This window comes from Nerophis lumbriciformis, linkage group LG07 (assembly GCF_033978685.3).
Source record: "Nerophis lumbriciformis linkage group LG07, RoL_Nlum_v2.1, whole genome shotgun sequence".
NCBI classification, from domain to species: domain Eukaryota; kingdom Metazoa; phylum Chordata; class Actinopteri; order Syngnathiformes; family Syngnathidae; genus Nerophis; species Nerophis lumbriciformis.
In genome coordinates, this window is record NC_084554.2 from 19,355,574 (window position 1) to 19,380,622 (window position 25,049).

Genomic DNA, 25,049 nt, shown 5'->3' on the forward strand with positions numbered 1-25,049 from the left:
TTGATCTGTTAAAATTGTAACGTTTGCCATGTTCATTGTAAAAGTTGTGTGCAAGTACCTGCTTATTGTGCACACCGAGTGTAGCGCAGAGCGAGAGAGACAGTGGGAGGATGTGTGGGTGGGGGTGTCGAGGGGGGAGTTGCCATGGCGATGTAAGTGTGTGTACTTTAAGCTGTCGAACGGTAACATCCTCCAGGGAGGACAATGGATTCAAGCATTGTAATTGGCCAACGTCCTTCTCTAAGGACCGCGGCAAAGAGCACAAAGCCCCAAAAGGTTGCTGTGGCCTCACACTGAGGTCAGAAGCGCTGTTTGTTGTCTGCAGCTCTGCTCCAAAATATGTAGGCAAGCATGAAAATCATACATGGACGCTCAGACTAAGAGAGGAAGGTGTGACATCATCATTGCACTACAGTCAACTTTTGGATGATCACATTAGATTATACACATCATTATACCAATCCAAAATGTGCAGAAAACAGTCAACAACAGCAGGAATTATGTAACTTCTGCCAATGCTTACTAAGAACACCACAGCTAAAACAACACGCAAGAAAGTCAAAAACAGCAAATAAACAATAAATATTTTTTCAAACAATAGAATTGATACAGTACCAATTCCCGATACCTGAGAATCTGTACCCCTACTCAACAGTACCAACTGTCAGTACTTTAGTGTGTGTTCAATATATATATATATATATATATATATATATATATATATATATATATATATATACATATATATATATATATATATATATATACATATATATATATATATATATATATATATATATATATATAGTAGACTACTGATAGCAGCTTGATACGGCCATGCTTTTATTTTGAAGCTTACATTGCACTTAACAAAAAATGAGTGTGTATATTTAAACGTTATGTAATTTGACAGTAGTTGTGTTGCTACTTAGTGATATTGATCGAGTTAACTGAAAACATGTTTTATATTCTAGTTTCTTCAAAATAGCCACCCTTAGCTCTGATTACTGCTTTGCACAATCTTGGTATTCTCTCGATGAGCTTCAAGCACACCTGTGAAGTGAAAACCATTTCAGGTGACAACCTCTTGAAGCTCATTGAGAGAATGCCAAGAGTGTGCGAAAAAGTAATCAGAGCAAAGGGTGGCTATTTTGAAGAAACTAGAATATAAAACATGTTTTCAGTTATTTCAACTTGTTTTGTTAAGTACATAACTCCACGTGTTCATTCAGAGTTTTGATGCCTTCAGTGACAATCTACAATGTGATAGTCATGAAAATAAAGAAAAAACATTAAATGAGAAAGTGTGTCCAAACTTTTAGGTTGTACTGTACAGTATATAAATTCCTTCCTTACTGTAAGTTAGTTCAGTGAGAAACGATCATTTGTTTACTTTTGGTCATTACAGTCCACTTGCATTGGGTAGTTGCAGAGATTGACAGTTTTGTATTGCACTGTACAATCATTATCCATCCGTCCATTTTCTACCGCTTGTCCCTTTTGGGGTCGCGGGGGGTGCTGGAGCCTATCTCAGCTGCATACGATGAATAATATATACTTATTTGGCCTGCGATAGAGATTTTAATTAGCTGCAACAAGCTGTGACGTGTACTCAATACAATGTAACATCCAAACAGAAAAGGCTAGCTAGCGCAGCTAAAGTATGTCATTCCACAGAGCTGAGCCACTCCCCTAAGTGAATAACCCTCGCTTTCATGGCGGGATATAAAAAAATGTCTTTTTACAAGTTGCATTATCACTGGAGGACTGGAGGATAACTAAACATGCAACACACAGAGCGCAGAGAAAATCGTAAATGATGCATACATCAAGAACCAAAGAGCCTTGTAACAAATCTGTAAATCTGTTTTAATAAATAGTACTGTTATCTATGTTAATATATTACCGTATGTTCTGGACTATAAGGCGCACTTAAAATCATTTTTTTCCCTCAAAACTCAACAGTGCGCCTTATAACCCGGTGCGCCTAATGTATGGAATAATTCTGGTTTTGCTTACCAACCTCGAAGCAATTTTATTTGGTACATGGTATAATGATAAGTGTGACCAGTAGATGGCAGTCAAACATAAGAGGTACGTCTGGACTGCACTATGATGGCAATATGACTCAAGTAAAAAACACCAACATTTTATATGTTCCATTGAAAATATAGAACATTACACACGGCGCTCAAAAATCTATCAAAATGTTTTAGTATGACTTTGGTAAGCTATGAAGCCGCACCGCTTGATGTGCTTCAACATACGAGTATTATTATCGTGTGTGTATAAGGTAAGACATATTATCTGGCGTTTTGTTTCGCAATATTATGCAAACGCAACTTTTCTTGCCTTCTGGTACTTGCTGATCTGTATTTGGGATCTGCATAAATTCCGACACCGTAGTCGATATGCATCTTCTTTTTCTCTATCTTCTTGTTATGGGATATTAATTCTCCGCTGTTGCCATTTCCAATATAAAGTAGTCTACAGTTCTTACTTATATCTGTCAGTAAACTCGCCATGAAAGCGCTAAAACATACCGTTGTAGTGAGTTTACATTATTCACCCAATGAACTTTAGTTATTAGAGAGTTCCGGTCGGACGGTTTTTCACGGGATGTTGTTTCCGGATGAGGAGATGCTGCTCTGTTATTGATTTAAGTCAAGTCTGAATGTCATTAAAACAGTTCACTCCATCTTTTGAGACTTCTTCCACTCCCGTCCTTGCACGCTACACCGCTACAACAAAGATGACGAGGAGAAGACGCTGGTCGAAGTTGAGCCACGTAAATAAGACCGCCCACAAAACGGCGCATCCTGAATCGACTGTCAGAAAGCGGCTTGAAGATGATCTGTAACACATAATCTTTGCAACATTTTGACCAAAGAACCACTATTACATGTTATGTAGACCACACGGAAGTGTTTTCCATTTAGAAAAAAATTATAATAATATGACTCCTTTAAAAAAGATCAAAAATAGAACATTCATCGGCAGTGTGCCTTATAATTCGGTGTATGGTCCGGAAAATACAGTCCAACTTTTAACTGCATATGCCCAATAATATATTGTATTTTAGAGTATATTTTTATGGTAAGAGGCTGCAATAAATATCACAACAATGTCCCAGTCTGAGTGGTACTTTGGAGGGAATAACCTTTCAAAACGTTATACTACGCTTCAGCATCCCCTGGCATAACATAATTGGGGGCTCGTCCGGCAATGACTGCAATACTGCATAAAAAGAGAACGGCAAAAATTGTAGCGGACAATATCTTGCGGGGTTTTGTACGGAGTATTGGTAATTGACCATCTTTAGGAGAGAAGATGCTTTTCTTTGGGAAGGTTGTGTTAGGCTTGCAAGTATTTTCTTTGTGTTTTCATTTCGTTTTGTGTTCTGTGTGGTTTTTTTTTTTGCTACTTGATTAGTTGCAGGTGTGCTGGCTGTTGCCAAATGTCCCTAGGTGTGTCCCATCGAGCTGGTTTGGGCTGATTGGCTGCAGAGGAGGGCCAGCCTCTATAAACGACAGGAGCAGGAGGAGAGAAGGACAGCACTTGCCTCATCTCCTTCCTGCTGGCACCAACACGATCTTATGGAAGCATTATTGTTGATGATTTTTGTCTTTTTCATTTGGAGATTCTTTTTCTGCAAATTGGTGTATTTTATGTCACAAAATACTTTTTTTTTTTTTAAACTGTCCTGGTGTCAGTGGTGCTTTGGAGGGAGAGGGAAGAACGTCATAATGCTACATTTCAGCATACCATTGCCAACACATAACATCATTGGGGGCTTGTCCGGCAATGATTGAAATCCTGCACATAAAAGGGAACTGAAAACATTGTAGCAGACACCCTATCATTTACTGTAAGAGGAAATACAGTAGTCAATTGTATTTGTTTTGGTAGGGGGGTGTTGTTGTGTTTTCATTTGGTTTTAACAAAATCTAACCTTTAACCTTATTGTTACCGTTTTATACTATAGTATAAGCCGCACCCCCTAAATCATAGAAAAAAAGACGTTTTCATATATTAGCCGCAGAGACTATAAGCTGCAGATATATACGTTGTGAAATGACGTATTTACATAGAAAGATTTTGTAAATGCTTTACATACCTTAATTACAAAGGGTGCCTGTAACAAGGCAGTAAAACGGCTGATCAAACAAAACAAAAAAGTCATTATTAGTCTTTATTCATCCTTTATAAGACGGATATTATTTTTTAATAAGGTTCAAGATGTCTATCCGGATTGTTCTTCTTTGTACTTTGTAAACACTTTGAACAGTTTCTCAAAGTGGATCATTTCTTTATTTAACTGTAATTTAGCATTAGCAAAGAAAAATTCATAGATTAGTCGCACATTTGTATAAGCCGCAGGTCCAAAGCTTGGGGAAAAAAAGTAGCGGCCTATGGTTCAGAAAAAAACTCATTGATTTTGCTTTTGCCCTTTAGATATAATTTTTCTGCAAATTGCTGTCTTTTTGTGATGAAAATCTATTTATTTTTTAATTCTAAACTGTTCTTGTGTCAGTGTTGCTTTTGAGGGGAAGGAGAACCTCTCAAAACTCAATGCTACGCTTTCGATTTATCCCTAGTTATTCGTTACTGATAAACTTATTTGTGATTTTTGAGGCAAACAACCTTTGACTAGAGATGTCCGATAATGGCTTTTTTGCCGATATCCGATATTCCGATATTGTCCAACTCTTAATTACCGATTCTGATATCAACCGATACCGATATATACAGTTGTGGAATTAACACATTATTAAACCTAATTCTGTTGTGATGCCCCGCTGGATGCATTAAACAATGTAACAAGGTTTTCCAAAATAAATCAACTCAAGTTATGGAAAAAAAATGCCAACATGGCACTGCCATATTTATTATTGAAGTCACAAAGTGCATTATTTTTTTTAACATGCCTCAAAACAGCAGCTTGGAATTTGGGACATGCTCTCATGAGGAGGTTGAGGTGGGCGGGGTAGCGGGGGTGTATATTGTAGCGTCCCGGAAGAGTTAGTGCTGCAAGAGGTTCTGGGTATTTGTCCTGTTGCGTTTATGTTGTGTTACGGTGCGGATGTTCTCCCAAAATGTGTTTGTCATTCTTGTTTGGTGTGGGTTCACAGTGTGGCGCATATTTGTAACAGTGTTGAAGTTGTTTATACGGCCACCCTCAGTGTGACCTGTATGGCTGTTGACCAATTATGCCTTGCATTCACTTGTGTGTGTGAAAACCCGTAGATATGCCTTAAAGGCAGTGCCTTTAAGGTTTATTGGCGCTCTGTACTTCCCCCTTTGTCCGTGTACACAGCGGCGTTTTAAAAAGTCATAAATTGTACTTTTTGAAACCGATACCGATGAATTTGAAACCGATACCGATAATTTCCGATATTACATTTTAAAGCATTTATCGTCCGATAACATCGTTAGTCCGATATTATCGGACATCCCTACTTTTGACAGATGTGTTTGGGATTGTTCATGTCTGAGTGTTATTCTATTAAATTTTTTTTTACAATATCTTTGACATCCGAGTAGGTATGTTCGTTACTTTAGCTGCAAACTGTACTCCAACAAGCATAAAACTTTGTGTAGAGTTGACATGTACCAAGCAAGAATGTCAATGATAAAGATCTGCGGAGAAGAATATAGTTCTACATGTGTCTGTTAAAGTCCACTTGCATTAGGGTCAGGTAAGGCATTACTGAGAGGCCTTTTTGATAGTTTTCCAATCTCTTTTAGCTAAATAAAATTAGCCAAATATGAAATTGAGTAAGTAGTTAGTCGTCCTGTTAGAGCATAAATAGTAATTTTCTCATACATTATTTGTCTTTGTGTCTGTTATGCCGTCCTAAACTTATCATGGAAGCATCACTCTGCTTATTGATTTCCCTCCAGCAAACACATCAATAATCTCAATGCAAAAGCACTTTGACCTCATGTCTGTCTAATAATCCAATAGACATCTAGATCCTGACAGGCCATATTTAACAGTACCCTTGACCTGCTTGATTTATACGTGTTTCCTGCTGGGATCAGCATACTTGATTCTTTTGAGCGCCTTTTCACACATTGCTTCAGATCAGAGGCCACATTTAACCCCAAATAAACGTATTCACAATATTGTCTCGAAATGAACAATAGAGAACACAATTTGCACTTATTACAACAAACCTGACTGGTTGTTCGTCAAGAACATGTGAGTAGGGATGATGTTTGATAAGAAATTATCGAGTTCGAGCCCATTATCGAATCCTCTTATCGAACCGATCCCTTATCGATTCTCTTATCGAATCCAGATAGGTTGTTGTATATGGAAAAAAACACAATATTTGGTTTAACAAAAGCTCACTTTTATTTTATAAAATAAATAAATAAATAAATATAGACTGTTACCCCCCTAAAAAAATAAAATAAATAAATATTGACTGTTGTTACCCAAAGTATATTAAGTGGGATTTTTCAGAAAAACAAATATATACAGTAACACAAACACAACCTGTCTCTGTGATCACTATAGGTGAATAGACATGCCTTGAGGCTTTTTTTCCGGTCCATTATTTTTGCTGATTGTGTGACATCACAGGAAATGACGTAGCTCAGTCTAAAGACTGAGCTACGTCATTTCCTGTGATGTCCCAATGGGCATTTCTTGTGGGACGGGATTCGTTCGCAGGGAGTCGAATAAAGAACCAACTCTTTTTCTTTACTATAGTGGCCTTGATAACGGGAACCGGTTCTCAAAAAGGGATTCGAGTCCATGGAATCGGTTCTTTTCTTATCGAACAACTGGGAGAACCGGTTTCGAACATCATTCCTACATGTGAGTAAATATGAAAACGCTGCTTTGGATGATGTTATATATAGAATACCACTCTAACTAGGCTTGTCAAAGTGTTGATACTTAAATGCCAACACGCAAAAAATACATCAATACCGCCTTTTTGTAAGTATTGTTGTCAATACCGAAAACTGTTTCTTCAGTGAGTCGCTTCAATTCTAAAACAAAAGATGAACACCTATATCTTTACTTATTTGTGGAAGTCTGTCACAAATATGGATTTGGCGCTTCCAATTCACCAGCACTCATAAAGAAATAATCATTAAAGTGTGTCAGTGCTAGCTTTGTTTTTCCAGACATGGGAAGCAAGAACGTAGGTGTAACGCACAGTGCTGAGAAGAAGAAGTGACATTCATTGAAGTGAAGAAAGAAATCATCAAAAACATGACTAGCTACCTTGGCGACGCAGTTGGAGCGTAGCACTCTTAGTCTGCATGATGCTGAAGCTATACTGATAACGCCAGCCAAGGACGTTAAAAATAATATCTGAATGACGGGCATATCCATGAAAATATGGAGAAGCTGCTGATGGTGTGTTTGACGGAGAAATAACAGGAAAGTGATACCGTAGAAGTTTACTCTCCAAGGCAATGTTAATTTTTGGCCTGATAATTTTCGTCTTAGTTATCTTCAACAAGCTATAAATAAGACGATAACAAATCAAAACAAAATGTACGTTGAGTTAGACAATAACAAAATGAACTGACATTTTCATCGACTAATAAAAACTAATATTGACAGAAACAAAATCAAATCATCTTTCATTTCATATTGAGGATGGGTGGGACAACTTCAGAATAAATCTAATGACAGCTCTTTAACAGCGTAGGTATGAAACAGGGGCCGGCAGTTAGTTACGAAGGAGAGCCAAGGAGAGGTAGTTGAAATTCTAACCGTGAAAACAATAATGTACAAATAAATTACTACAGGTAAAAGCCAGTAAATTAGAATATTTTGAAAAACTTGATTTATTTCAGTAATTGCATTCAAAAGGTGTAACTTGTACATTATATTTATTCATTGCACACAGACTGATGCATTCAAATGTTTATTTCATTTAATTTTGATGATTTGAAGTGGCAACAAATGAAAATCCAAAATTCCGTGTGTCACAAAATTAGAATATTACTTAAGGCTAATACAAAAAAGGGATTTTTAGAAATGTTGGCCAACTGAAAAGTATGAAAATGAAAAATATGAGCATGTACAATACTCAATACTTGGTTGGAGCTCCTTTTGCCTCAATTACTGCGTTAATGCGGCGTGGCATGGAGTCGATGAGTTTCTGGCACTGCTCAGGTGTTATGAGAGCCCAGGTTGCTCTGATAGTGGCCTTCAACTCTTCTGCGTTTTTGGGTCTGGCATTCTGCATCTTCCTTTTCACAATACCCCACAGATTTTCTATGGGGCTAAGGTCAGGGGAGTTGGCGGGCCAATTTAGAACAGAAATACCATGGTCCGTAAACCAGGCACGGGTAGATTTTGCGCTATGTGCAGGCGCCAAGTCCTGTTGGAACTTGAAATCTCCATCTCCATAGAGCAGGTCAGCAGCAGGAAGCATGAAGTGCTCTAAAACTTGCTGGTAGACGGCTGCGTTGACCCTGGATCTCAGGAAACAGAGTGGACCGACACCAGCAGATGACATGGCACCCCAAACCATCACTGATGGTGGAAACTTTACACTAGACTTCAGGCAACGTGGATCCTGTGCCTCTCCTGTCTTCCTCCAGACTCTGAGACCTCGATTTCCAAAGGAAATGCAAAATTTGCATGGTTGGGTGATGGTTTGGGGTGCCATGTCATCTGCTGGTGTCGGTCCACTCTGTTTCCTGAGATCCAGGGTCAACGCAGCCATCTACCAGCAAGTTTTAGAGCACTTCATGCTTCCTGCTGCTGACCTGCTCTATGGAGATGGAGATTTCAAGTTCCAACAGGACTTGGCGCCTGCACACAGCGCAAAATCTACCCGTGCCTGGTTTACGGACCATGGTATTTCTGTTCTAAATTGGCCCGCCAACTCCCCTGACCTTAGCCCCATAGAAAATCTGTGGGGTATTGTGAAAAGGAAGATGCAGAATGCCAGACCCAAAAATGCAGAAGAGTTGAAGGCCACTATCAGAGCAACCTGGGCTCTCATAACACCTGAGCAGTGCCAGAAACTCATCGACTCCATGCCACGCCGCATTAACGCAGTAATTGAGGCAAAAGGAGCTCCAACCAAGTATTGAGTATTGTACATGCTCATATTTTTTATTTTCATAGTTTTCAGTTGGCCAACATTTCTAAAAATCCCTTTTTTGTATTAGCCTTAAGTAATATTCTAATTTTGTGACACACGGAATTTTGGATTTTCATTTGTTGCCACTTCAAATCATCAAAATTAAATGAAATAAACATTTGAATGCATCAGTCTGTGTGCAATGAATAAATATAATGTACAAGTTACACCTTTTGAATGCAATTACTGAAATAAATCAAGTTTTTCAAAATATTCTAATTTACTGGCTTTTACCTGTATATTGTGTGGATTTAACATGTGCCACATCGTAATAAGTGTACACCAGGGAGAAAGTAAAGACGACATATTTTATTTTTGACGCTATATGATGCCATCAGCAGACATGTCATTGTAAGTTAAAGCTACGTTTATTTGCTGCTTCGGCTTTTGCTGCGTTCATAAACAAATTATAATGAAGGCATGCATCACAACTCAGTTTCAGAACACACATACATATTTGCTTTGACAGAGACGTAACATAAAAAAATAGAAAAGGTGCCTGAAATATACTTATTTATTGTATTCATCATATATCATTCCTGACCATAAGATCATGCTACTTGTGTGTTAAACAAATGATTTGCAGGTAGTCTAAATAAAGGTGCTTTCAAATAAACTTTAAATAGGCCTGATCTTTTATACTTTTTTTAGTCGATTACAGTTACTGTAATTTTAACTGACTAAAATGTTGTGTAAATTTGTTGACTAAAACCAAATCAATTTTGATGACTCAAATTCGGCTAAAACTAAAATACAAACCCCGTTTCCATATGAGTTGGGAAATTGTGTTGGATGTAAATATAAACGGAATACAATGATTTGCAAATCATTTTCAACCCATATTCAGTTGAATATGCTATAAAAACAACATATTTGATGTTCAAAATGATAAACATTTTTTTTTTTTTGCAAATAATCATTAACTTTAGAATTTGATGCCAGCAACACGTGACAAAGAAGTTGGGAAAGGTGGCAATAAATACTGATAAAGTTGAGGAAGGCTCATCAAACACTTATTTGGAACATCCCACAGGTGAACAGGCAAATTGGGAACAGGTGGGTGCCATGATTGGGTATAAAAGTAGATTCCATGAAATGCTCAGTCATTCACAAACAAGGATGGGGCGAGGGTCACCACTTTGTCAACAAATGTGTGAACAAATTGTTGAACAGTTTAACAAAAACCTTTCTCAACCAGCTATTGCAAGGAATTTAGGGATTTCACCATCTACGGTCCGTAATATCATCAAGGGGTTCAGAGAATCTGGAGAAATCACTGCACGTAAGCAGCAAAGCCAGTGACCTTCGATCCCTCAGGCTGTTCTGCATCAACAAGCGACATCAGTGTGTAAAGGATATCACCACATGGGCTCAGGAACACTTCAGAAACCCACTGTCAGTAACTACAGTTGGTCGCTACATCTGTAAGTGCAAGTTAAAACTCTCCTATGCAAGGCGAAAACCGTTTATCAACAACACCCAGAAACGCACTGGCTTCGCTGGGCCTGAGCTCATCTAAGATGGCCTGATACAAAGTGGAAAATTTTTCTGTGGTCTGACGAGTCCACATTTAAAATTGTTTTTGGAAACTGTGGACGTCGTGTCCTCCGGACCAAAGAGGAAAAGAACCATCCGGATTGTTATAGGCGCAAAGTTGAAAAGCCAGCATCTTTGATGGTATGGGGGTGTATTAGTGCTCAAGACATGGGTAATTTACACATATGTGAAGGCGCCATTAATGCTGAAAGGTACATACAGGTTTTGGAGCAACCTATATTGCCATCCAAGCAACGTTACCATGGACGCCCCTGCTTATTTCAGCAAGACAATGCCAAGCCACGTGTTACATCAACTTGGCTTCATAGTAAAAGAGTGCGGGTACTAGACTGGCCTGCCTGTAGTTCAGACCTGTCTCCCATTGAAAATGTGTGGCGCATTATGAAGCCTAAAATACCACAACGGAGACCCCCGGACTGTTGAACAACTTAAGCTGTACATCAAGCAAGAATGGGAAAGAATTCCACCTGAAAAGCTTAAAAAATGTGTTAAAAGGAAAGGCCATGTAACACAGTGGTGAACATGCCCTTTCCCAACTACTTTGGCACGTGTTGCAGCTGTGAAATTCTAAGTTAATCATTATTTGCAAAAAATAAATAAAGTTTATGAGTTTGAACATCAAATATCTTGTCTTTGTAGTGCATTCAATTGAATATGGGTTGAAAAGGATTTGCAAATCATTGTATTCCGTTTATATTTACATCTAACACAATTTCCCAACTCATATGGAAACGGGGTTTGTACATTTTCGTCAAAATACTAAGACTAAAACTAAATTCAAACCTGCGGTCAAAATAACACTGCTCTTATTATTACATTACCGGTACTTCTGTGAGGAACTCGCATGGCTGCCGTTTGTGTGACCCCAAGATGCAAGAACCAGGATGAGGATGAGCAGGTAAGATGATTTTAATAATAAAACAACAGAGAAATGTAGCAGTCTTGCATACAACAGTTCCAAACATAGTCTATCGTCGAGCACTGAGGAGTGCTCGAGTGAAAACATAAATAGGCATCTGCTGATTGGCAGCCGGTGTGGACCGGCTGCCAATCACCGGCAGGTGAGGCGAAAACAGTGCTCAGCGGAACCAACAGGAAATATAACAAAATAAGAGCACTGACAGGAAGTAAATACAAAAACATGGAAACAAACCGAAATGAAGTGACAGATCGTCACAGGACCCCCCCCTCAAGGAACAGATTCCAGATGTTCCCTGGAAACAAGAACGGAAATAAGTCCAAAAATTACGGGAGGGAGGAGGGAGGACATGGCGGAGGGTCGCCAGGCCAAGTGTCCCCGCAGCCAGCGAGGGAAAGTCAGGTGGCGGCGACGCGTTGACCGCCGCTGGAACTGGCGAGGCGGGCGACCACGGAACAGCCACATTAGTGGCCGACAAGGAGGCGGAAGCGCGTGGTACCTGAGCACCAACAGCTGCGAAGGTCCACACGCAGGTTCTGCAGATCGCTGCCGACAGCGCGGATGAAGTCCATAACACCGCCACATATTTGGCGGATGAGGAGGTCGCGCAGCCGGTGACGATGATGATGACCATGAAGATGGCGGCGCCCTGCGAAAGCCCGCCAGAGACGATGTGGTTGTGGGTGGATCCGCTGCCGACCAGGAAGATGGCAGTGTCATGCGGAGTCCCACCGGTGACGCGGAAGATGTCCGCGCAGTGCGAAGGCGCGCCAGAAAAGATGAAGGTGGCGGCGCCGTGGAAAGAGACGATGATGTCTCCGTGGGTGGAGACGATGGCGGGGATGACAGCGGCGTGTGCTTGGCTGCACTGCTGCTGGTAGTAGCCCCCCCTCCACTAGGCGGATGCCAGACGCCGTCCACCACTGGGAGAAGGAGTTCTAGGTTTTTTATGTCCCCCGGTGCGAAAACCAGGGACGGGCGGAAGGGGGCCAGGAGGAGGGAAAACGACACGTCCCTCGCCGAGTCCCAGCAGGAGGCCAGGAAGGACATCACGGTGGGCTCCACTGGAGCCTTCGCCGGACTGGCAGGATGAGCGGGTGCTGGAAGGGATAGCAGCCGTGGTGCAGCTGCTGGAAGCTGCCTTGGAGCAGGAACGGGTGCTGGGCACTCAGCCGGTGTTGGCCGTCGTGGCGCCGCGACCGGCGTAAGACGCGGGGCTGCGACTGGCGTGCGACGCGGTGTGGGAACCGGTGGTCGACGCGCTGGCACAGGCGATTGCCGTGGAGCCGGGACAGGATGCACAGCAGGCGACGGGGAAGATGGCGGCAGTGGCCGCGCCGGTCGGAGATCCGGAACCGGCGGCCGAGCCGGGAAGAGCGAAGGCGGCAGTGGCCTAGCCGGTCGGAGAGCCGGAACCGGCGGCCGAGCCGGGAGGAGCGAAGGGGGCGGTGGCCTCGCCGGTCGGAGAGCCGGAACCGGCGGTTGAGGCGGAGAGGGAAGGTCCGAGCCTGCTGTGGGCTGGGACCGCACAAACCTGGCTTTTAAGTCCTCCAAAAATTGTGCGGTCCAGAAGGTCGGCTGTGCATCGCCGACAGGGGTTCTCGCGAGGACACAATCTTCTGGCTCGACGATACTGTGAGGAACTCGCATGGCTGCCGTTTGTGTGACCCCAAGATGCAAGAACCAGGATGAGGATGAGCAGGTAAGATGATTTTAATAATAAAACAACTGAGAAATGTAGCAGTCTTGCATACAACAGTTCCAAACATAGTCTATCGTCGAGCACTGAGGAGTGCTCGAGTGAAAACATAAATAGGCATCTGCTGATTGGCAGCAGGTGTGGACCGGCCGCCAATCACCGGCAGGTGAGGCGAAAACAGTGCTCAGCGGAACCAACAGGAAATATAACAAAATAAGAGCACTGACAGGAAGTAAATACAAAAACATGGAAACAAACCGAAATGAAGTGACAGATCGTCACAACTTCATAAAACTCCTGTACTTGTTTGTACAACATTCCATTGTCCTGTTTTTATACACTATGTAATATCTACAAGTTTGTTTTTATTTTCAAAAGGTCTATTAAAATGTTATAATTGTGCTGTTTTGGGGGCAATGTATCGATTAAATTGATTTTAGTTCATTTCAACGCACGTCAGTGTTTCAAAATACAGGTTTTTCAAAGAAACCAATTAAACTATAATAAAACTTTTTTTTTTTACTTTTTAAACAAATATGTGCAAATGAGTCAGTGCCAGTTATTATGTAACGCTGTATGGCACAGCCAAGTGTCCCAATACTTATGTGTCATCAGGAGTTGACACCAATAAAGACGCTTTTCCGGCCCCTCCAAGGTTGACTATTAGACATTACAGTGTGTGATCTGAGGACATCATTTCAAAAGCACTACACCACATTGGAAATAAATTAGTCTGCCATGTTCGCCCAAGCGTGGAGATTGTTTTTTTTCTCCCTCCTGAATCATTCCCCACCTGTAATGGCTTCCATCACAAATAAAAAAAAAATCCCCCTGCTTGTGACTGTCGCCTGGATGAAGTTCACTCAGCCAGCGAGTTGATAAGAAGACATCAACAAGCAAAAAGCTACCACAGTTCATTTTGAAACATCTCAGCTGCTGCTAAGCCATGAATAAAAGTCTCACACACAGTAGAAAACTACAGTGCTCTCTCTAATATGTGTTTTACTTCTATTTGACCTCAAAATAATTTATTAAGTATTATTGAGGATAACTATAAAACCCATCACAACAAATATACATTTTACAAGATGGCAACAGCAAAATTCCTTGGATTCTTTTTTAGGTCATATTTGCATTGTTGTTGCTAGGCAAGATTTATTGGGCACAGCCATAGCTGACATAAAAATACTTTTTATGAATGCATTGTACAAACAAGTACTTTTTATGGATGTATTGTGTGTTAATGAAAAATAAAACATGTTTTCATTCATAAAAGGTACATGTGCTTGTTGTAAATGTATTGTATATTATTGTTAAATAAAACAGGTACTTTTTATGGATGTATTGTGTATTAATGAAAAATAAAACATGTTTTATAATACACTAATGCATTCATAAGAATAAAATGTGCGTGTTGTAAATGTATTGTATATTATTGTTAAATAAAACAGGTACTTTTTATGGATGTATTGTGTATTAATGAAAAATAAAACATGTTTTATAATACACTAATGCATTCATAAGAATAGCATGTGCTTGTTGTAAATGTGTTGTATATTAATGTTAAATAAAAAAGGTACTATTTATGGATGTATTATATTATAAAAAACATTTTCGCCAGTAGAATTTTGTCTTTGAGCACCGCTCAAACGTGCACGTCTAATCAACTGTCTAATCAAAACTTATGTTTGTTTTTTTGTGTAGAAGAAGCAGAAACAACATGTAACAATATATCATATATATACTACTTACTGCTCAAACAACACAAATGTCATCATCCTACTTCCCGTTCCTGTCTGCAGCGCTAAGCCTACTGGGTAAAGTAGTATATAAACATTTACTTCCTAGTTGACATGTATTCATATTATTTATTGAACATTTATTTATCTAGGGCAGGGGTCGGCAACCCAAAATGTTGAAAGAGCCATATTGGACCAGAAATACAAAACAAAAATCTGTCTGGAGCTGCAAAAAATCAAAAGCCATATATAAGTGTTATAATGAAGGCAACACATGATGTAAGTGTCTATATTAGCTATATTAGCCTACTATCAAAGGCTGACGCAAATCTTCGTTGACAGAAATGTTATATTTTAATTTTTTTTCTACACATTTTTGCAACGTTGGAAATCATTATTAAAAATGGAGGCTTCTCACAGGATGATATAACTTCTGGAAATTACTGGCTCAGAATGGCCAAAGGTATAGATGTGTGTGTCCAAGTTTAAGTAAATGGCGGGCTGTTTTCTTCTAATGGATGTATTACAATCTTTGCAAGCTCGGTAACGTTTGCTGTGGTCTGGAACAACTATGAGAAATGCAAACAATATTACATACAGATAATGTGTCATGAGACATGCAAATAAAAATTAAATACACAGAGGACATAAGTAAAGGAAATTAAATGAGCTCAAATATACCGACAAACGAGGCATAATGATGCAATATGTATATACAGCCAGCCTAAATAGCATGTTAGCCTCGATTAGCTTGCAGTCATGGATTGACCAAATATGCCTGATAAGCACTCCAACAAATCAACAAAGCTCACCTTTGTGCATTAATGCACAGCATAAAAAGTATGGTGGACAAAATGAGACAAAGAAGGAGTGGCATAAAACACTGTGGCGGCATCCGAGAAATTTGTACATGTAAACAAACTACGATGAGTTCAAGGATCGCTGAAATTAGTAGGACAAAACGGTGCTTGCCAAATCCTCTCATCTGTGAAGCATTTATAATATAAACAGTGGGATTTCTAACAATTAGGAAGGTTTGTGTCATGTTTGTCCTCCTACAGAAAATATATTAAAACAAAAATATATATTTTTTGTCATCTTTTTCCATTTTCATACATCTCTGAAATAGGTCCAGGGAGCCACTAGGGCGGCGCTAAAGAGCCGAATGCGGCTCTAGCGCCGTGTGTTGCTGACCCCCGATCTAGGGTAAAACAAGAACAGATGTTCATTTCCACTGCTGACCAAGCAAAGAAGCAGCATTTACATGTTAGAGATATTGAAGTGCTAGTAACTGAAATTAATCTGTTGTAGATCGCTCTCAAGAGCTCACAAATGTTCTTAACGATTTGGGGTAAATGTGTTGGAACATAAATAAATGTTTATGATGGACAAACACTTTTAAAGTTCAAAACATACAAGGAAAATGTCTGCAACTTTTGAATGACAGCACGGACAATAAGGAAGCATGTGGTGGTGTTTCTTTCTGTAATTATATTTAATTATTACTATGAGTTATAATGAATTAAAACAATACAGTCATTTGACAATGAGCTCTAAGTTTGTGTTTTTACTGCCATCTAGTGTGTATGTGTGATATAAAACAAGTAAAACGTCAATACAGTTTGTTACATTTGTTGAAATCCTGTGCTTTTTGAGTGAAGGTGACAACGAACACTTGACACATTAATAACAAATATCACAAGCTGATTGAATGTTATTAGTTATAACATTGCAACTTTTTTCACAACTTTCTGAAAAAGCTGTATCTGTGAAATCCTGGTGGGACTGATGTAGGAGTCAACCAGATCACTGTTGTCAAAGCTGCAGTATAATTCTGAGACAAGGTGCTGACAGTAAAAAGTCTTCATCTCCCACCCTTCATCAACCACTCGACCTTTAAAAAGGCTCCTCCATCGCCGTTAGCATGCTTAGTTAGCTAAACTAAAAGATGCAGTCTTGGGAAAGAAATGAGCCACTGAGACATTTGGAGAAGCACTGATGTGTGCTTATCAACCTCTCAGCTGCAGGTCCTCATAAATAATCAGCTCTGTCGGACATAAAGGGGCAACCTGCCACTCGTTGGAAATCTGCTCGTTTTAGAAATGCACACGGCGGAATGACATGTACCGTAAAGCAGTAGAATATGTTCACCTTTGTGGAGTCACCAGAGGTTATTCAAGATTTATCTTCAACCTTTATTCACCTTTCTGCTCATCGGACACCTCGTTAGGCACACCTGCCAACACAGCAGGTGGCCAATGTTGGCCAAAGATTGCACGTAACAACGTCCCTTTTTTGTCTAAACCAAGAATCAAAATTCAGTCTCTGTACTTTTTCTATTGAATATAACAATCATTTGACCAAAAAAAGTTGTGAGTTGCAGCACTTTTGCATTGTTTTCTGCATGTATAACTATCATTATGTGTTTTGTGTGGGACTAATTCATTGGAATGTTATTATTCTTATGGGAAAAATGTATTCAGTTTCAGTACGATTCATGTCTTGGTCTGACATTTTGGACCTACGTGTACTAATGACTGGTTATTATTACAGCTGCACTTCCACATACAGAAAAGTAGGAGTGTGCCGGTATAACATGTTTACTTCCAATTTGATACTGACATTGGCGCCTTAAGTATTGGTCGATACCGACATTGATCCGATCCAATACAATATCAGCAGGAATCATAAATTTTATTTTGTAGTGTAGAATGTTGGAAAATGTTTGACCAAGTGAAATTAGTTTACCAGGGAACAATGCTAGGTATAAAATCTGAAATAGACTTATGCTGTCTTTGAGTTGAAGTGGAGTGGTGATTGTTCTTTGGCGACACCTATTGGTCACAATAATTCATGAAGTTGAGCTCAATAAATTGAATGATGCGGACACGTTTGTTACTGCATACTTTCTAATACACTACAATTATATGATACTTGTTTTTCTTGACACACAGCGTTTTTCCATGAAGGACACTTATTACGTATGTCGAGCTTGTGTAATATTGTGTGCGTTGCTGTTGTGTAGCTGCAAGCTCCAAGTAGCCTATAGCCTACCACGTTTACCTTCACTTGACTAAAATACAAGAAAAGACCAACCATGCTTATTGGAGGAAATTTCGATGTTAACTGGATGTCCAGCTTTGCACAAGTAAACACGCTGCAGGACTGCTAATACACATGCAAGCATACATCACATGCATGTTTTTGCTGATATTGGACCGATATCAATGTTGGATAAGAACACCGCAGTTGAAAAGTGTGCCATACCCACAAAATGCCGAAGCAATCATTTCCAGATTAACACCATATGAAAAAATGAGTCAACAACAGAATTTAATAACGTCCGCAGGAACCTACCACATAGCGAAGGACATACACTATTTGATTTCCTATTATGCACCTAATTTTTATTTGACAGTTATTGAAATATCTTGTGTGACATCATGCACAAAAGTGCACTTTATTTGTTTCAAACTATTGTAGTTGCATTCTGTACAAAAAGTGCACTTTAATTTAGTGTTGTTTTGATATATCATCTTAGTGACATCATGCTCAAAAGTGCACTAGTAGCTTGTTTTATAATGTCTCTGACAATCTTGCACTTTCTGTTTTGAAATGACATGAATGTTTGTGCCACTGCTTAATAACTGTTTAATAAATACAGTTTTGCTAAATTGACTTAATTGTGGTTTACCTCTCTGCATGACCGTTTAAAATGAGCATATATTAGTGCAGTATGAACAATAATGTTTTAATATAGACACATATAATCATCATACTGCTGTGATTATATGCATCAAGTGTTAATTCAAGGCTAAGGCAAAATATTGAGATATATATCATGTATCGTGACATGGCTTAAAAATATTGAGATATTAATAAAAGGCCATATCGCCCAGCCCTAGTTTGGTGTCTCTCATGAAGCTCAGTTAGAGCTCCAAAATATTAAAAAACCCTCTGATAGTGTCAAATATGTGTTGGATCTCACTATATATATTCTCAACATATTTTCCACCATAACCACTAACTTTACTAAACCTGATTGACGGCAGTGATCCATGCAAGCAAAACCTGGCAACCTGAGCTGCTACAACACCACTATCACCCCATCATCATCTGCGTCACACCCTGGGGTGTATTTCCAGAGGAAAGGTGTTGTTGACCACCAAGGCTCGTTTGAAGTCAGCTCACACATTCACATGTGGAAAAAAGCATGAATGATTTGCATCAAAGATAACACCTGCAGGGTGAAATGAGCATGGAGTTCAACCTGGTCACATTTTGCAATAAAGAAACCCTACAATTCCATGCCCAAGGGCACCATTAAACATTTAGAAGCATAGATATATAGTATACGTCAATTTTCATTAAAAAGCATTTGATCACCTTTGCCGATTTATGCCAATCACAAGCACCGAGCCCCTCAGGCTGATATTGTAGTTATTTTTAGCCCACAGGCTGATAACACTGTTCCCAATAATTAATAAGGAATAGCAAATACATTACGTAGACTTAGTAAAAACATTTTTTTAAATGTTTATGTATGACATTCTGACCAAAAAAATTGCATTTGTGTCCAAATAGCATTTTAAGTGAATTTTAGTTATTAAAGCGAGTTATTCACTTTGAATAATCATGCTTTATCACTATACAAAAGTCTGATGTATTAATTAATTAACAAAATGTTTAATTGACAGCCCCAATCTTACGTATCATAATTAAGTTAAAGTTAAAGTACCACTGACACACTAGGTGTGGTGAAATTATCCTCCGCATTTGACCCATCCCCTTGCTCCACCCCCTGGGAGGTGAGGGGAGCAGTGAGCAGCAGCGGTGGCCGCGCTCGAGAATCATTTTGGTGATTTAACCCCCAATTCCAACCCTTGATGCTGAGTGCCAAGCAGGGAGGTAATGGGTCCCATTTTTATAGTCTTTGGTATGATCATTGGAGGACAAGGCTACAGTAAACATGTAAAAAACACCAAGAGAAAGCCAGGAGCAGGCATGCTAATAAGTAAGTGCATAGTGAAGGTTAAGAAGTGCACTGTAGATGGAAACACGTTAGAGCAGAAAGTAAGCAGTTATGAAGAGGAAATTAACAAGTAGAATAATAAGATAGGATAATATAACAACAATTCTTGGTGTGTCAGCATTGTCACAGTCACGACTCATAAGAGGAAGGCGGATCGATCCAGAAATCAGTAGTGTCAATGGTATCAGTATATTATCGATACTCGAGTGATTCGATCATTATATTTATATTATTTTTGTTAATGTTTACAAATTCAGGGAATTATTCCCTGGACACAGGAGGACTCAAGGGGCAAAAAACAAAGGATTTAAAAGAGCAGTAGACAGTAGTTTTTGTTGAGTTATTGTGTATGCAATAAAAGAGAATAAGGAACTAGTTTAAATATCATATTGATACTGTTAAACTGTCAATACCACTCACCATAAATACATTGAAAAAATTACAGTTGATGCATGTGATCAGTACTGTATCGGCTGATCTCACTCTTGGATGATCGGAATAGGCAACATAAAACCCTGATGGGAACATTACTAAGTTTAATACAATTGTTCACCACTTGTGGCAGTAGTGCCTCGATCAGGCAACTGGGTGACTCAATATAAATTCAAAAATTCAGAAAGCCAGGACTAAAAGTTACAGAGAAATTTCTTAAGCACAACAAGGATGATTATTAATTGTATGTAAATGTATTTTTCATCAGTTTTTTTACGAGTCTCTTCTTGCAGTGTATTTACATATTATTTAGTTTTGCCTTCTTGGGAATGACGTTATATGTTCTGGTTTATGTGTTGAATAAAGTATAAAGTTGTTATATAATTTGACAAGGTTTACACCTGTTAAACAGTAAGTAGGTTAGATATAATCATTGAATAAGATTCAAATCAAGAGGAAGATTAATAAATCAGTGTTAATATTTGAGTGGGCCCTAAAGTCAGAAATGTCAAGAACCCCTGCGATAGAATTATACGATCGTCTGCATAATTGGCTGTGCAAAAAATGAACAAAAATATGAAAAGCAACAACAAAAATTTTTAGAAATAGAAACGGGAAATTAACTTTATTTTGTTGCTTTTATTCAGTCACAATGGTGCCTCAGCATTTGTTAAAGTAATGCATGATTTAATTTTAGAGTCTTTAAAAAGTAATTGGACACTCCAAAAGTGTCCAATTAAAGCCAGAAAAAAATCTTGCTAAGTTAGCAACACTGATCCCAGCTGCTAGAGTACGTTTTGTGCATTCTCTCTACATAACATGTAATTGTGGTTCTTTGGTCAAAATGTTGCATAGATTATGTTTTACAGACCGTCTTCAAGCCACTTTCTGACTTCAGGATGTGTCGTTTTGTGAGCGGTCCTATTTACGTGCTTCCACTTCGACTGCATCTTCTCTCCGCCATCTTTGTTGTACCGGTAGTTTTTAAGCGCTTCCATAGCGAGTCTACTGACAGATATAAGTTCGAACTGTCCGCTACTTTGTATTAGAAATGGAAACAGCGGAGGATGAATGTCTCATGTTAAAAGGAATGTATGTGAAAATACTTCCTGTTACATTCTTCATTAACGTTAAGCAGCTTTCAAAATAAAAACATGGCAGAAAAACTAACAAAATACACATGTCACCTAAGTGTGTGTGAAATGAAATAAGTGTTGTCATTGTAGTCAAAAGAATAGAAGCGAATGATCACTGCAGCTCTGTTAAATAAGAATATAGAATATATGAAAACTAAGGATGTCCCAAAAATACTTTAATTGGAGCCTTGAGTATTGTCTGATACAAACACTGATCCAATACAAGATCTGTATAAATTGTACGTACTTTATTTTGTAGTGTGGAATGTTAGAAAAGCTTTGATCAAGTGAAATGAGTCAAACAGAGAACTGTAGATATATAAAAAACAAAACACTAACCTATTTATTATCAGCCGTCTGTAGTGGACTTATGCTATCTTTAAGTTGAAATGGAGTGGTAGTTGTTTATAAACAGTAATTTAATTCATGAAGTTAAGATCATGACGCAGCAAGTTGAATGATGCGGACACATTTGTTACTGGACACTTTGTAAAACGCTTCTGCCTTAGAGACTTTGTATGAGTAAGTAATATGCAAATATAATTACTTGATGCTTGTTTATATTGACAAATGTGCTGTTTTAGACTGCAATATTGTTCAATTATTATTACTTCAATCTAGTTTGTGTGCTATCGTTTGCTTAGCTGTTGTGTAGCTGCTAGCTCTTAGTAGCCTATGTTGACCTTTTGTAAATGACTTGACTAAAATGCAAGAAAAGACCAAACATTTAGATGTTTTACTGGCTGTCCAGATTTACACAACCGTGTTGGACGTTTTACAAGCAAGCCGATATCATCCGATTCTTGTTTTTATTTTACTGACATCGCACTTATATCCGATATCAGAGCAGATCAGAATTGGTGTTTTCAATATGAAGAGAACAGTACAACAACATTGTGTGCATTCCTGTTCAGTACATTATAAAAAAAATGAAAGGAAAAACAAATAAAAATCACTTTTAAAAAATTACACTTAACTGCACTTAACATTTAGATAAAATAATTTCGGATCGGAACAAGACTGAAAAAACAAGAATATTAATAAAAGATGCTCAATTGGAGGAAAAACATGTCAAGAAACTTTTAATATTTTAACGTCTCTGGTGAAAATGTCTAAGCGATGGCTATTTTGAGTTATGTCAACAATTGTTTATGTTGATGCCAGGTCTGAGGGGGACACTTAAGGGGCTCCATGTCTGCATTATCTTTTTTATAATGAATTATTAGGGTTTATTGTTTTAGAATAATACAAAAATAAGCTAAAAAGATGTGCACTTTGGACAAATTTGTGAAAAAGAGAAGCTCTTTTACCAGTATGGTAGTTTGTTATGATTGATATTGACAGTGAAATATGATTGGATGGATGATATTTCACTGTCAATATCGATCATGACAAACAACCATACTGATAAAAGCCCTTCTCTTTTTCAGTAATTTGTCCAATTTGTCCATTTTTAATCATGTAAAACAGAAATAAAGCCAGTGGATAATACCAAAGCAACACTGGGGTGATTTATGTACATCCATTGTTAATAAAGTGAAGACAATTGAAGATAATTACTTACTTTGACTGTCAAATTTCCTGATGATGGTGTCCAGGAAGGTGTTCTGTGGAGCAACATGGCCTCTACGGACCGGCATCTTCACGGCGGTGGACTTTATCTGGACTTTTTCCAGTCACCCGAGCGAACTAAGAGAGCTGACGGTTCGCTCCAATCAAGCTCGGCGGTGAGAGTTGTTGAGATGAAGGAGAAAGCAAAAAAAAAAGTTGCGCCCTTCCTTGAACGCACCGCGGTGTGTGAGGCGTTCACTGCCTCTCGTTGACAAGATGAAAGGGAGCGACGGTGTCCGCTTCTGTCCGGTGTTGGGTGGCGGGAGGAGGGGGCCGTCAGGTGATATGTCCGCCTCTCAGTGCTCCTCCAAACGGCTCTCATGCTGCACACACCCCGCTCCTGTGAGGCGGACCCTGAACGCGCCACGCTTGTTGTCTCCATCCATTAAAGCTGCGACTGACGGAACCGTTTTCATTCTTCCTAATTCGGATAAATTAATCCCAAATCGCGCCAAAAAGAAGCCTCGATCCACCTTGATGGCAATGAGGTGTTGGATCTCATCCTCCTCTTCCTCATTGGCTGCGTGCACTTATTCGTTAACCCTTCACGAGCTCCCACTCCACCTGCTTTTTAAGGACCAAAAAAAACAGCACCTTGTTAGAAAAAAGTGCCGATCGATACAAATATCGACAACTCCGACACGATGGTGGTATCATTATTGAGTCGATAAAAACACAGTGAAGTAGACATTTTTAAGTTCTATTCACAGCTATGTATTTTGTTGTTGTTCTGTTTGCTCATATTGTAATAATATCATCATTATTTTATTATTGTTCAATATGAAAACATAATTGTGTGAATGCTTAAATTTTTCGTCAGACTTCTCTCACGTTTTTCATCCGATTTTAAATATTCCCCTTTCAAATGTTCAACTCAATTATGACTAGAGATGTCCGATAAATACTTTAAAAATGTAATATCGGAAATTATCGGTACCGTTTTTTTTAATTATCGGTATGTTTATTTTTTTAATGTATTTATTTTTTTTTTTTTTTTTTATTAAATCAACATAAAAAAACACAAGATACACTTACAATTAGTGCACCAACCCAAAAAACCTCCCTCATTCACACAAAAGGGTTGTTTCTTTCTGTTATTAATATTCTGGTTCCTACATTATATATCAATACAGTCTGCAAGGGATACAGTCCGTAAGCACACATGATTGTGCGTGCTGCTGGTCCACTAATAGTACTAACCTTTAACAGTTAATTTTAATAATTGTCATTAATTACTAGTTTCTATGTCACTGTTTTTATATTGTTTTACTTTCTTTTTTATTCAAGAAAATGTTTTTAATTTATTTATCTTATTTTATTTTATTAATATTTTAAAAATGGACCTTATCTTCAGCATACCTGGTTGTCCAAATTAAGCATAATAATGTGTTAATTCCACGACTGTATATATCAGTATCGGTTGATATCGGTATTGGTAATTAAAGAGTTGGACAAATTTGGAATATCGGATATCGGCAAAAAGCCATTATCGGACATCCCTAATTATGACACATGCTACCATTTTTCTCTTATTATTCTGACATTTCTGTGGACATTTTCTAAGGTCCGCATTTGTCAAACCTTTCCATGCTAGTGGGGTAGCATGCTATCTTTTTTGCAAAGTTTTCCAGGTGTACGCCCTGAAGTGTACAATAAAGTCATATATTTTGGTACTTGCTTACTGTTAGCCTGCAAATGTTAGCAATTTAGCTTATTAAGCTAATTTTGCAGGCATTACCCTTAGAGCAGGGGTCTCAGACACGCGGCCCGCGGGCCAATTGCGGCCCGTGAGACATTAT

At 38.7% G+C, this 25,049-nt stretch overlaps 1 protein-coding gene across 1 annotated transcript in view; it reads right to left on the reverse strand.

Moving 5' to 3' along the window:
* kcnh2b (potassium voltage-gated channel, subfamily H (eag-related), member 2b) overlaps nt 1-23,781 on the reverse strand; it is a 723,936-nt gene extending 700,155 nt beyond the window's left edge. Inside the window, exon 1 of the mRNA XM_061965721.2 lies at nt 23,204-23,781. Within this exon, the coding sequence (XP_061821705.1) occupies nt 23,204-23,279 (76 nt within the window). The 5' untranslated portion in view covers nt 23,280-23,781. The remainder of the gene's footprint in view (nt 1-23,203) is intronic.
* Between the last annotated feature and the right edge of the window lie 1,268 nt (nt 23,782-25,049).